The 14,827-nt window shown below is 38.1% G+C and overlaps 1 protein-coding gene across 9 annotated transcripts in view; it reads right to left on the reverse strand.

Moving 5' to 3' along the window:
• The window catches only part of ARMC8 (armadillo repeat containing 8), a 67,157-nt gene that overhangs the window by 2,129 nt on the left and 50,201 nt on the right, over positions 1-14,827 (reverse strand). For 7 of the 9 annotated variants that reach the window (XM_061465256.1, XM_061465254.1, XM_061465261.1 and 4 more), the window contains 11 exons: positions 12,708-12,908; positions 11,817-11,912; positions 10,234-10,316; positions 9,861-9,942; positions 8,980-9,066; positions 8,027-8,119; positions 7,411-7,560; positions 5,604-5,699; positions 3,697-3,792; positions 3,128-3,200; positions 1,763-1,856 (listed from right to left, as the gene is read on the reverse strand). In XM_061465256.1, coding sequence (XP_061321240.1) covers positions 1,763-1,856; positions 3,128-3,200; positions 3,697-3,792; positions 5,604-5,699; positions 7,411-7,560; positions 8,027-8,119; positions 8,980-9,066; positions 9,861-9,942; positions 10,234-10,316; positions 11,817-11,912; positions 12,708-12,908 — 1,151 coding nt within the window. Of the gene's footprint in view, positions 1-1,762; positions 1,857-3,127; positions 3,201-3,696; positions 3,793-5,603; positions 5,700-6,705; positions 6,869-7,410; positions 7,561-8,026; positions 8,120-8,979; positions 9,067-9,860; positions 9,943-10,233; positions 10,317-11,816; positions 11,913-12,707; positions 12,909-14,827 lie in introns of those variants that run through there. The other 2 variants (XM_061465257.1, XR_009745477.1) reach the window with 2 other exon arrangements.

The following is a 14,827-nucleotide window of genomic DNA, read 5'->3' on the forward strand; positions in this document are numbered from 1 at the left end:
TTTGGAAGGATCGAGCCCATGGTGCAGAAGTGTTCTGCATGGGCTGTAACCATTTATGAATCCACCCTGCATCTAAGAATAACATGGTCTATCCAAGTATATAGATGCTCAGCCCAACTGAGCAACTTTTAAGCATGGTGGGGCTCAAGATGTATATTGAACCTCGTTATCAACACACCTTAAGAGCAGTAATTGTGAAAAATAGTTACTTTTCTGAAATACATATGTACCATGAAAAGTAGGTCTTTGACCTGGGAAATGAAAGAGGTGTCATAACTCAGAACATATTACAAGCAAATCAGTCTTGTCAGGAATGCCATCCCTGACATATAATGTATGTTGAAACATACCATGATGTGAAAGGGAGAAAAGAACCAACAGTCACTGTAATACTGGAATTTATGTAATCTAACATTGTGCAACATTTCTGTTAAGAAAAAAACACCTCCCAGAAGTCCACGGTTACAGTTTCATAATAATCACTTCAGTTAATTCAGTGTTTCCTATCACCTGAAGTGAGCAGCTTTGCTCTTCTTTTGTCTCCCACACTTCCCAGCCATGCTATCATGATCCTGACAGACTTTCCTAAGATCCAATACAACTCAGTGACTCTGAGGGAGATCACTTATTTTTTCTTCCAAGTTTCCTGCTGCCCTTGCAAGCTGTATCAGCTCATCACGAGGGCTGATGAGGCTGAGTTTGGACAGGGTAAACATCCAAACATCTCAGGTAAACCTGGGAGCAGGTGGCCAGAAGAAACAGGAGACACTGTCTTGGGACAGTGCTAAGCACAAGCAGCTCCATGTCTCTTAAAAACAAGTCTTACACGTTGACAAGCAAGGCCCATTTACCAGGAGGTATTTTTACTGGTAGAAGTTTTATTCCTATTTCTCACTGTTTGAAAACCTTATTTAATTATTCCATAACTTTCTGTAAGCCTGCTTGTTGATATCTATTTGCTGCTGGTTATCACCTTCAATAGTGATACTTCATCACAGACTTTTAAGCAGAAGTCCTAACTTTACTACAAAGTTGTCCAAGAATGCTAAGAGTATCTTCCATAGAAACAAGAAACCAAAATCTAAAGATTTTTAAATACTGTACAGTTTGTAGTTGTCTGTGTACGACCTCTTCCGAAAAACAGGTCATCTCCTTTAGTTCATGAAAGAAGTATGGGTCATTACTAACTGTAGATCAGATAACTGCAAAAAGTTACCATAAAAAAACAGAAACTTTCATTAGCTATTTTGGTTATTTGAAGAAGTTAGATGATCTGTGTAGATACTTTGAGTGACAGAACAGGTATGTGAAAACTTACTGTTGAGCTTAGTTAGTTTAAAAGAATTTGAGATCAACAACAGTGCTGATCCTGTATTACCTTTTTAATTCAGTGTTATGTGATTGTTCACTATTGTTGCAATCCTCTGGAACTTTGTTAGTAACCCAAGGTTTACACAAATATTTGTGTATCAGTGAGATATCAGTGAGATTTCAGAGAGGACTTTCCACTGGTTTAGAAGACCTTATGTGTAGTTATTTTAGACTATTGAGAACTGCAGTAAAATTTGCTACTCCTGAGCAATACAAAACCTGTTCCTTAAGTACTCGTCATTATTTCTTTCTATACCATAAAACTTAGTGCAATAATAAACAGCTTTTTTTCTGGGGATTTTTTTTTAATAATCAAGATATAAAAAAAAAATCTTAATAAAAGCAAAGATTTCCCTCTAATCATCTTTTTTGATTTCTTCTTTATACTCACTTGTCACACAGATTTGGATCTGATGACTGACTCAATTTATGTAGAATATCTACTATTCCCATGTCTCGTAGTTTATCTTGGCGTTCTTGTGAACCTACAATGATAAATCACATTGTTGGGAACACCACCAAAAATAAATGTCTACAGAACAGAAGAAAGGAGTGGTTGTAGAAACCAGCTTAAAGGAGGGGTATGGAACACAGTTCAGCTAGAACACAGCAACGGAAAAACTTCACTGCAGCTACTTCCCAAAGGAGTTGTAGTTTCTTTTTTTTTGTACTCTTGGTGCATATATTTAAAGAAAATAAAATGTTGAAGGCAAAAATCTGAACACATTTTATCCTAAAGTAAGAAGCTTGACTTTAGTTTGTTTATTCTCATCTCTCTGATTTGGATGGAGAGAACATTTAACTGGAGGTGCGTTTCTGAGTCTGTCTTGTAGCACTGTACAATTCCAGTATAATGAGCAGAAAGCCAGCAGGAACACAGCTGTTATCTGTCGAGTATCAAACACTGAATGAAGTTCTGTGATCTGAGAGATGTGGAATGAAGTACATAGTTGAGGTGGGGACAGGGAAGACACTAATCAAAGCCAAGTAGAGACACTAACTTCTTTGCTGAAGAGCAGCACAGTCAACTTGAGGGTTTTGAAATCATCCACCTCAAAGTCCTCCTCCCAGATTCACCATTCCACAAAGCATACCACCTCCCACCACTCCTTCCCTTGCCATTTCTTCTAGCTCCACACTGCTGACTCCACCTCCCCTCTCCGCCCCTCAACACAAACACATGTATTTTTCTCTGCAGCAGCAACCTTCAGCTCTCTCCTGGTTATTTTTCACTGTTCCAGGCCATGACTCTACCAAATGCCTTCCCCATTCCTTCCAGTTCCAACCACAAGCCTTTTGACTGGTTTCGGAGTCTCACCACCCAACCCATTCAAACCATACATACTGGGGAAAATTTCTCTGCAACAAACCCCAGGCTGATCCTCTCCAGTAAGCCTGTTTCCTCCAACAATTAGTTTTCACAACCCTTTTGAGACTTGGAAGCTCTCACTTCACTACAACTGTTTACAGCTATTACAGAAATGCTATAGGCAGAAACCTTCCACCATGTGCCTCTCATCAACTCCGATTTATTGACAGTCTTGTGACTCTTCTTCCTGCCCCACAAAAGCTCTCTACACTTTCCTCAATGGCCTCTTGACCACTCTCACTTATTCTGTGTTATACCTATAATGATGTCTCCTTTTATGCTTTGGATCCCACTGCATTGTGCACTGCAAATAGTGATCACTATGCAACATTAACCTTTCAATCAGGATAGTAACTTGTATATGCATTAATAGTGAGGCTTTCTTACCTTCTTCTTCATTCCATATGAGATTAGATATACAGAACATGGCAGCAAGCTGAAGTTTAGCATTTGAATGACTCTAAATATAGAAAAACATTACTCAAATTTAGAATAAATTCAGAAATCCTCAGAGTTACATTTTTGCATTCATCCTGCAATAAATAAGGTAGCAAAGCAGGGACTAATTCTTATCTAATTCTTATCTAAAAATTCTCTCAGAGATAGTGCCATAACATAAGGCTCTTGAGTAGCTTTAAATCACATCCTTCCAAATATTTATTGGGGTCTACAGGAAATGCCTTTTCCAAGATCATGATGCTTTTTCCAGGTGTGTTAGAAGCACTGCTTAAGTCACTGTAACATTCTTATGGGAAATAACCACGGACTTTTCCTTTTTATCAGATCCTCAGTATGCCTGCCATACAGAACTGCACTACATTATTCCTTAAACAAAACTGGGTATATGAAAGTTAAGTGCATGATACTGAATAATTTACACACCAAAATGCTAAAGTACCCTTTTTTTCATTCCTGCAAAAGATCAACATAAAACCTTTCAGAGAAATTTTCCATACCATGTAATATTTGATTTTCTGCAGGATGTCATCATTGGTCATAATCAGTTCTTTTGCTGTTGTCCCATCTGCTATATTGGCAAGTATACATAATGTCTGAAAGACAGAAAAACTGTTATTTGGCCACAGATCACATCCCATGATTTATACAGTTTCTCTGACAGCTTTGAACTTGTGACAAACAATTTCTTTAATTAGTTTTAATATCTTTAATCTGGAGTTTTCAGCTTGCATACATCTGGGGCCAATGCCAGAGTTAACAGCCATGGATGAACAGCCCTGGCAAAAAACCCAGTCACTGCCATTTTAAAATAAAAAGCAATAGTCACTAAAGTTTTACTCATTGAAATGAATTAAGTCTCTCATAGAAATAAGCAGCATATAAAAAAATAAATATACTGGAAAATTAAGCAGTCTATTCTGTATCAGTGGCTAGGGAAAAAACCTGATCCAGAACAACCAAACTAACATATCCATCTAGTTCTTCAGGCCAGAAAAGGAAAAAACAGACCTATATTCTGATCTGGCAGAGTAATAATTTGTTGTTAACAAATCTAATCACACATTTTGCCTGCAGAAATAATTGAAACTATTAATGCATCTGGTTATTTCTTGCAAATCAGAGGAGCAATCCTACCGAACACCCATGAAGCACCTAGGCCCATTTTGGAACTACATGCACAAAGCATTAAGACTTGAGCAGGCATCTTTGCTTGCTCTCAGGAGGCACTGGGAAATGCTCTAAAAATTCTTTCCCAAAGAGCTGTGGAAGAACTTAACCGTCCTTTCTGGACATACAGGGATGACTTCAGAGGACACCAGGGAATGATTAGCACTGGTATGACGCCTGTGTGTACACTCTATTCATGTCAGCAGTAGCAGAGATTTATTATTTCCAAGCTGCTAACTACACACTGCTGAACAAGTCAGCCAGTAAGTACTGTCCTGCTAGAAGTATGGTCTCTCGTGTGCAGACAGGCAGTGTTGCATAGATGACTTGACCCGTCTGGATTTAGCTCAGTGACTTTACACTCAGTTGCAATGCTGTTTGCTACCAGTACCTATCTTAAGCCAAAACAATCCTCTGGAATCACCCACAGTTTCTCGCTGTCCCCATTCTTCATCACCACATGTTTTGTATAGGGAAGAAACAGGGTTCTCCAACTGTCTTGTCTGTCAGAAGAGTTAATCAGCCAAACTCTGCCCATCTATCCTCTTGCTTTAGCACACCCACAGCAGGAATTCCTGTCTGCTGGCCTCCTTATGCAGCCACCAAGCCAGAGATGCTTTTCCCTACTCGCCTTCCTCCTGCACACTGCTTTTCTTAAAGCTTTATTTTTTGTAGGCATGTCCTTCCCCACTTTCTCCTGGGCTACACCAGCATGCTCTTTTCCCTGCTAGCGCTTCTCCTCTCATTGCTGCTGGCTCCTGCAGGCACCCAAAAGTAGGTGAGTTACCCAGTCTCCCAGCAGATCATACATAACTGCCAGCAAGGCAGGTGATGATGGTATTCTTCCTTACTGCCTGCTCCTGTGACTGCTATAGGAGGAAATAACCATAATGCTTTCCCCAGCACGACATACTGGCTTCTTTATCTTCCATTGTTCCTACTGTCACTTTTCTGCTACTGCAATTGCCTTAAATTTAATTCTTTTGCTCTCACATACAGTGCCCTTCTCTTTACCAAACCTACATTGAAAAAAATACTTTTAATTCAATTCAAACACATTTGTAATAATTCATTATAAAAAACAATGTTCTTGTAGGTAAAGTTATTCATTTCCCAGATCTCAGTAAAATATTCACATCATAATCCCAAACAAAAATGACATGTTGAGAAAAGTAAGCCTTCTCAGCCATTTCTTACATTTTATTCCACCAAGGCACCATGAAACAAAAAAGGATACCTGTTCTTTGACTTCTATATTGTGCTCCCCTTCCAGAATGAGGGTCACTGCTTGCATGATTTGCTTCCCATGAGTGCTCATGATATGATCTATGTGCTGCCAAAGCAATGATGAAATACAATCAGTGTAACTTTCCAGACAAAGAAGGGGCATTCCTACTTGAATTACTTTAAGAGTAACAACACTGCACAAAGGCCCTAGCTCCTAGTGAGGTCTCCCAAAACCAAGAACTTCTTACAGCAGAAACACTTCATAATATTCCTCTTCATCTGAAGCCTGGTCTTGTTTGAGAGAGCATGATATGGGCCTTGGTTCTGATTTCACTGTAACCTGCAGAAAAGACACTGGTTTCTCAGTTGTATGGAGGCCAGTCTGAAGACTAAATCCTGCTGGACTCGAGCTCTAAGTATGATGCTGCAGTTAGAAGGAAACACTTCTCTTCTGATAACAGGGGGATATCAGAGAGGGGTAAGAAAACTGTTGTTTCTTAACAGCTACTCTTACTGGCAATCTGTGACCAGATCAGATATCCATATTTTAAAAGTCTGACAGGGTTCAGAGAAATAAGCCATATATGTTACTTATCACCCAGGAAAACTGTCTCAAGAGACTTAACAAGTAAAAGCTCATTTGATCACAGACTATAAACACTTACACTAGAACAAGCCTGATCATTAGGAGTAACAGAAAAAGATGAAACTAGGCCTACTGGATTAACAGATACCAAAACTCAAGAGTGGCAGCACCAGAGATTACCAGTACATGGCACACTACAATTTTTTTAAGACATTAGGGATTCTCATAGGACTTCCTAAAATTGCTAATAATGAGACTTCATTCAAAAGCTGCTGGATGAGTTACTCCGGAGTGAGTTTTGGGTAGAGAATGAGAATGGCTGGTTCTGGCTCTAAGACATACTATAGAAAGCAGGTGAAGCTAGTGAAGAAAGCCTTCAGTGATAAATGAGACTCTGCTGTCAAGAGCTCAGGGTGAATTTAATGAATGGTTATTAAATATCCTTTCACATTAAGACAGAGCTAATTTTCTATGAAGCGCATTGAGACTCAACGAGTACAAATATCAGAAGATTTTTTGCAGTGACCTTTTTATGGTAGAAACACAATACGTGATAAATGCACAGTAGAGGCTTCGTGGTTTTTTTCCCCCACAAAAATGTTGGCTTGCCAAATGTTTGTTGCATGTTTTCCCTCTGTTCTTCACAGGGGATTACCCCTTTCTTTTCCTCCACCAATATCTCTTTCTCCCTGTCAAAAACAATTCACGGGCTTACATTTTCAAACCATTTTATTTCAGTGTGTAAAATGAACGTATGTATTTTGTAAGTGCACAGTCCCACAGTCAAACTCAAAAAGCCAGTACTATCGATACAATTGGATAAGAGCAGAAATGTATCAGGTGTCAAGAAAGAAGAAACACAGATACCCTTAAGATATGTACCTCTCCACACATTGACTCAACAGTGCAATCTTGTTGTTCTGGACAAGTTTCACAAAGACTGTTAAAAAAATTCTTTTGCTGAAACTTAAATGCAATGGAATTTAATATTAAACATAACCATCTAGCTCCATACTTGATAATAAATACAGAGTTTGAGTGGATGCAGAGAATTCTTTCAAGTATTTTCTTACATTGATTTGTATATTTAGTTACAGATACTTGGATAAAGCCTCAATTTTAGCAAATATCTAATATTAAAAAGACAAATAACTTGTCTTTCAAAGAAGTGTTGTAATATCTGAAAGTTTTATCAGCTTTCAGAAGAAAGTCTGTCTGCAGCTCTACTTACTGGGCGAGTAGATAGAAGATTCCTGAGCAGTCCCAAAGTTTTCATCAGAACATTTACATCAGAGTCAGAAAGCAACTGGAATAACTGCTCTGTACTCAGACCTCGTAAGATGTCTGATTTAATCTTCTGTTCTGCTTGAAACGCCATATTCTGAAAGAGAGAAATTGGTTTTGCTTGATTTTGTCTTAACTTAAATTTGAGCTTTCACTCTTGTAGCAGACAATTATCTGCAAGCATATATCTTTCCTAAATTAAGCTTGCAAAGGTTCTAATTTATGAGCAACTGCTACACAGTGAACTGAATTTCCACACATCATTACAGCTGACCTGGTTATTTTACCTACTTTTACTTGTCCCCTGGCATGCTACCGACACTACTTAAGACACTAAACTGTTTCCCTGAATAATGTGGGCAACCAAACTTATATCAGAACTGAAGAGCTTATTTTATTTTACAGACTAATTGATGAAGTGTTCCAAGCTGATACTGTTCTCCAGTAGTAGTAGGGTGGAAAGACAAGCCAGATTTCAGCTATGATGAGTTCTTTAAGTTACATTCACAAACTTTTTAAAAGGCAAAATCAGAAGTGGTATTTCATCAGTGTGATCTACTTACCATTAAAGCCCAAATGCCATTCACTCGCAAGGCAAGATTTTCACTCTGTGTTAAACTACATAGAAGTTCTATGGCTCCTGATTCTAAAATAGGCTAAAATGAAAAGGGAAAAGGAAAAAACAAACAAACAAACAAAACTTTAAAACATTACTTTGACTAACTACATATCTATACAAGCATAAATATATACAAAGACATGAACCATGTATCCCAATAGAAAAACACATTATTTCAAGCCATTCTGAAGTGGAAACACTAAGCCAACTCTGATCCGCAGTACGAACAAGAAAGCCATGGGCCAATGAACTGTCCTTGGCATTATTTCAGTTAATTTTCTATCTCACAGACATGACTAAAGCCACCAAGATCGATTATAAAACCAATGTAATCCCAACTGCCTTGTAGGAGCCCACATATACCACAACCTTGCGAGAGTTTTCTGTAATTAAGTAATATTTAAGACTTGAACTGTTCCACTGCTATCAAGTATTGATACGTATGAAGTGCACAAAATACAGACATCACAGAACTCAAGAACAGATCCTGTACTGTTCACTCAAGAACAATAAAACCCACAAGACTCAGCTTTGCCAGCATTTTCAAGATTACAGCAGTAATTCTCCAAGACAATGAATGGATCATAGTGCCAATGATCAGTTTGTCGTCTTCTTGCTTTTGAGTTTTTTAGATAATACTGTTTTACGAGTCAAAACCTCCACAATTTCATGTCTACTTCTTTGAGACATTTAACTATTCAACCATGTTTAACTGTCACAACACTTTAAACAGAGTTTTATTCACAAGCTATCAGTAGTACACTCTGCCTAACCTTACAGCTCTGTAGTGTTTCACAAGCAGTGGCTACCAATTAAAATACATTATACAATGGTTCTATAAGCATAAAAGGTAACTTTTGTCTATTACTACCTTCTTGTTTCTGGATAAATACTGACCTCCTTGCTTGGAGAGAATTCCAGAAGAAGATTGCATAGAGTAGAAGATGCTACTACAAGAATTTCATTTGGAGCATTCTGTAAAACCTGCAGTTATAAGGGGGAGAGTGAGGAATTTCTGTTAACTGGTAGGATAAAGAAGGAATAATTCTCAAATGGAATACTAGTAATCATGCTGCATTCTGATATTCCATACTTTAGGAGACACTTTGATGCTAGTAGTGCAGATCCAGACAGTGCTCATTCAACTCAGTGTGATGATACACATTATATGACAAGCTGGAGAAATGCAAAGTTATTTCACAGAAGCCAGATTTGAGAGCTTTCAGGCCAAATTAAAAAGAAATCAGTAGCAGCAGATCCCCACTCTGCAAAGCATGTATGTGCTGGCAGTTGTAATTTAGCTCTGCAGCCAATCTCTCAGCAGAGAGCAGGCTGTATCCTGTAGTGCACCTCTGTGCCATGGTTTACAGAAAAGCAGATGAAACTCCAGGAGGAGCCTCCTCAACACTTCCGTACCTTGTGCAAAGCACAACAGGGTAAACTTCCTCCTGACTATCTTTTCAGGAAAGCATGTAGCCTGCAACAAGTTACACTCTCTTATCTGTGCCCAGAATCTCCAGCAGGACCCATACATGCCACTCTTAAAACGAGCATCTCTTTTGCATGTTCTGAAAAAGCTCAGTGAGGAAATAGGCATTTGAGATAAAACCGCTTCTCCACAGTCCTCTTCACTGCTGCTTGGCTTTTCCTAATTTACTACTCCTAATTAGGAGATCATGGGATTTTGATGTCTGGGTAATTTCTATTATGATTCTACAGAAAGGCATGCAAATAGAACAGACACCATAGTATTTGAGACTTGACTTTTCTTTACTTACCTTCATTAAAGGTTTCCATACAGCATGATCCTGAAAACTTGTCCTGAGCTGCTGTACGGAACGGGACAAACTGTGCAAACATCTGTACAGGAAAATAAACTGTCATTGTGAAACATACATGCCACATGTACCATACTGTAACACTGCTTCTACAAAAAGATTCATCTTAGAATTTGGGATGTAGTAGACTGTAAATAGCAAAAAAACCCAATTGTACTAGTCCAGGATAACCCCCTCCCTCCCCCAGTGACTATGCCAACAACAGAACTAACTTCAAATTAGCTTTTAAAAAATTAACGGAACTTCTAACTAACAAGTGCAGCACTGGCTTTTGGCCAGACAAGTATCTGTATGAATCAGAAAAGCCTCCTACCTGACTGCAGCTAATCGCACCTTGATACTAGATTCAGACAAGCCATTAACAATACGATCCATCATATTTTCGGTCTCAATGATCTGGAACAAAAAGGGTTATGAATGGTGTATGAACAAAGTAATATGAATACTTATGGTTTGTTGGTTTTTTTTGTCTGCAACATTTGAAATACTGCATATAAAAAACATAGCTAAAACCAGCAAGCCATATTCTCTTCCCAAATTAGGTGGAAAGCAGCGTGTATCTGCACACAATTTAGAAAAAAAAAATTTACATTCTATGCCCCACTACTGCTTTAAATTACTTTATTAATCATCAAGGAACAAGAGGGTCTTTTATATATATACACACACATATATGAATTACCCTTAAAGTCATACTAAAGCAAAAGAGAGCACGTGTGACTGCACACAATATATACAAACTACAGAGTAGAGGTATGTTGTAGAGCTATCTGGAAAAAAATACATGGTAGTTCATCTGCCACATTTAGACATGGCCAGCACAAGCACTCAGGACTAGGATAAAATGGAACTTGTACCAAGATGAAAGATGGCTTTTCTATAATCAGTCAACTTGGTCATGTACACACCCCTACCACTTAGTAAAAAAACAAAGCTTTGACTGTAAAAGAAGGATCCTTACTATTAAGTAAAGAAGTTAATCCTGCAACAAACCAGAAGCTTATGGGTTTGAATTCTGGAGATCCTGAATGGCTCCCCAGTGATGTACCTTCCTGTGAGTTATCTTTTCAACACTGTTTTCCTGCCTCCTTCATGTCCAGATCTTTCTTCTTTCTGTTTTCCCCCCTTAACTAGCAAGTAAACTCAGGAAATTCTCCTGCCCTTGCCACGTTTAATATAGCAACTCCATGCTTAATTCTAAAATAAATTTTGCTTTTAATTATTCATTGTTTAATTTCCCCACCACTTTCCAAATAAATTTTTAACTATAAGTGCTCCAATCATCCCATCTCTTTACTGTGATGTTTGAATACAGTCTGCTTTCCTTCATACCAACTGCTTTGCTATGACACTGCAAGCCCCCTTGGTTGCTTCAGAATCATGGAACAAATTTTGAATTTGTTTACCAATATAATTAGGCCTTTCCAGGGGTTACCTAAAAACAAACCAAAACAAAACCAACCCCACAAACAAACTAAACCCCCCAAACCCCCAACATTTCTTTTATAATAGGATATATGACAACAGAGGTATATTCTGTCCCTCAGATCATAGGCTTTAGAAATTACTCATATGCCACAATATTTCTTAAGAGTAGCAAGGGCCATAACATGTTGAAAAACAAGTTATTGTGAGAATCTAGTTCATCCCTGTAAAGATGCTTACATAAATAACCTTTACTTTTGTATTTTATGATGACAAGACATTAATGTTTCTTCAAGTACCATGCAAAGAAAGTGCAATCTGGACATTTATATTAATGTCAGAGAAAGAAATCCTTCTCATTTCAACCTATTTACATCACAGTGAATAAAAAAACAAACCAAAGGGCTGGAAAGGGTGCAAATTCTTTCAGCTACATCTTTGCCCAACTGCTAACATTTTTCAGAGGCTCACCTTTTTTCTGATATCTTCGTCATTTGCTCCCAGGGAAGCATAGAGCTTGAAAGCAGCTTGGCGCAGTTCATGGGCATGCTTCAAATCATGGTCAAGCTGTTTAAATAAAGCACAGATACCTAATTTAGACACTGAAAAATTACAGGTGTGATGTTCTTATCTTTTTGTAAGTTAATGCTTAGCTACTGGGCTTTTGTCTACCACACCACGGGCAGCCAGAAACACAAATGAACTGATGTTCCATTAGCTGATGTCCACATTTACCAACTGAATACAGTAACTGAAGAATATGGTTGATTTCTCTGCTGAGTTACAGATAAGTCAACTTAAACAATTGAGGCCAAAACAGTTCTGTAAAATTATGACTCCATCCAGACCATATTCAGGCAGAACATATTCTTTTTTACCCAACAGAAAGAAGGCAGACTTAAGAAAAAAAAAAAAAGAAAAAAAAAAGGAGAGAATCAAGGGAATTTTTATCAAGAGAACTGTGTTCAAGGCCAGGCTGGACAGGGCTTAGAGCAACCTGGTCTAGTGGAAGATGTCCCTGCCCATGGCAAGGGGATGAACTTTAAGGTCCCTTCCAATCCAAACCATTCCAAAAGCAGCCAAAAGCAACCAAAGCCAGTCTTCTAAAGTCACATGACATCCATATTAAGGTGGATATTAACTTCTGACTTCTGCTGCAAAGATAACTCAGCAGGGTACAAACTTTCTAGGAGGTTTCTGGAAGGTTATATGCATCAAGAATCAAGTCCTTCTGGACTTCTGGTCACTTTTCTGTTGAGGAACTCTGAATAAGGTTTAAATAGAATTAAAAAATATCCTGAGCCCATTTATTGTTGGTTTTGCACATTTTTCAAAGCTTCAGAACTGGGTAAGGAAACATACCCTCTTGATATCAGTGATTGCACTCACTGAGCTGGGATACTTGAAGTAGTCAGCAAGCATGACAATGAGGTGGTCAGTAATGCTGGCAATTCTCTGGAGCTCCACATCTGTTTCAATCAAATAGGCCAGTGTTTCTGCTCCTTCTACTCGCTCCTCCAGAAGTCTTTCCTTACTACACATTCGAACCAAACACGGCAAAGTCTGAAAAGTTAAAAACCAAAACACAAACAAAAAACACCAACCACCATTGTTTAGTGCAGCTACATTCATAAAGAAGCTCACACACACAAAAAAAGGAAAAAAAACAGCTATCCTAGAGCAATTCTCAACAATGTTCTTTAGATTTCTGCTTTCGAACAAAAAGATTTTAGAGGTTTTAAAGACACACTGAGCAATTGTTCAGGCATTACAAAGTTTACAGGAGGCTACTTACAATCAACTTCTCATGCAATCAAAATTATACAATGCTTAGAAGTGACCATGGTCAAAGTTTCACAAAAGTTGGGGGGGATGGAGTGGAAAATCCTCTCAAAAGTTCATATTTGCACAGGTTTATTCTTACTATACGCAAGAACCAAAAGTACCTAAGCTGTACTCAAGAAGTACTCGACCACTCCTGCCCTTCTGCAATCTAGGACTGACTAAGGACAATGCAGTCAAAAACAATCTCAGGGCTTCCTTGACCCACACTGGCTCCTAGTAGTAGGGAAGGGAGGACTACTCCTAACTAGCATATTTGGTCAAGCAGAAATGAAGTCGACTTGGAATCCAGGTCCATTCTGCCTTATTCTGACATTCCCCCTAGGCTGGTTACACTCACATGGCAGCATTTTTGTCATCCCTTCTCTATTTTATATAGTAAAACCAATCAATTCGTTCTTTACCTGAAGCTCAATAAAAAGCACTTAATAGTGGAAAGATCAGTTCTTCAGTGGTTGGGGACTCTGTTCACTTAAGTCTCACCAAATAGAAGTATGAACATGGATGAAGAGTAACATCAAGGTTTTTGCTTGTGTAACTCTACCAATTTCAACAGAATTACACTAGTAGAAAATGTTTCTGAGAGTTATATTTTTGGGGACCTGAAATAACATCTATCCATTGATCGTTCAAATAATTAAATAGGTTAGTACCTCATCTCCACTCCACAGGTAAGGAAGCAGAATTACAGGACTTGCCTACATTTAGTAAAAAAAAAATAGATGCTACCACAAGGATTACCATTTAGGTTGTGCATCTTGTACCTAATCAAATGAGCCAAAACACATTCTCCCTGCGTATCTGCCACTTAAGACACCAGATAAGACTTCCAGCCTGAGCAGTTGAAAACTTGTTCTAACAGCACAGACACACCTAAAGACCTTCTGCTTCCTCAGGAAGTCTTCCAGAACTCTTTAAAAGAGAAAACAGCTGCTGAGGGTTGGTAAATTTAAGCAGCCCTGGGAAATCACCTCATTCCAAAAGTGAGATTTCTAAGACCTCAGCAAGTTTGTTCAAAGTTTGCCTTAAAAGCCTTCAGGTGTTTAATTATTACTATACTTTCTAATCAGTAAATTTAGATCTGCACCATTATGATTTAAATATCATCAGTTTCTATTACCAGGCTGGCATAAGATTATATTAAAAACATGAGGCAAGCATAAATAAATTAATGAAAGTTGAACATAAGCTCTCAAAATTGATATTTAGGTTGAGTAAGGAAAAAAAAGTGGAATTCCACATCTAAATCACAAAGATAACCTAATTCCCAACTCCTTCCAAGGTCAAGCATTGTGAAAGCTGAGAAATCGCCTGCTCATGACAGACTCCAGATTGTGCAAGTATTTTGACTATAGCCATATAAAACAAGCTATTGGAAGACAAACCAGTGCCTTGTTCATACACAGAGACCAAGGCAGTAATGTTGTTTCCAAGTTTCTTTCCAAGGATATTGAAATGATTACAAATCTCAGATGGATGTGTGTAAAACTCTGCAATATTTATTCTTGGTTACTGACCTTTTAGTATGGTCTTTTATTAAAAGCTTCTTAAAAAAGCTTTTAATAAAAGCTTTTTGCTTAATGCTTAAAAACATAAAGGGAAACTAGGGAAATAATCTTTTAAATAAATAAAAAAAAACC

Source organism: Pezoporus flaviventris, unplaced genomic scaffold, assembly GCF_033815535.1.
Source record: "Pezoporus flaviventris isolate CSIRO_AGI_PZ_B2104156 unplaced genomic scaffold, CSIRO_AGI_Pfla_v1 ptg000040l, whole genome shotgun sequence".
Taxonomy (NCBI): Eukaryota; Metazoa; Chordata; class Aves; order Psittaciformes; family Psittacidae; genus Pezoporus; species Pezoporus flaviventris.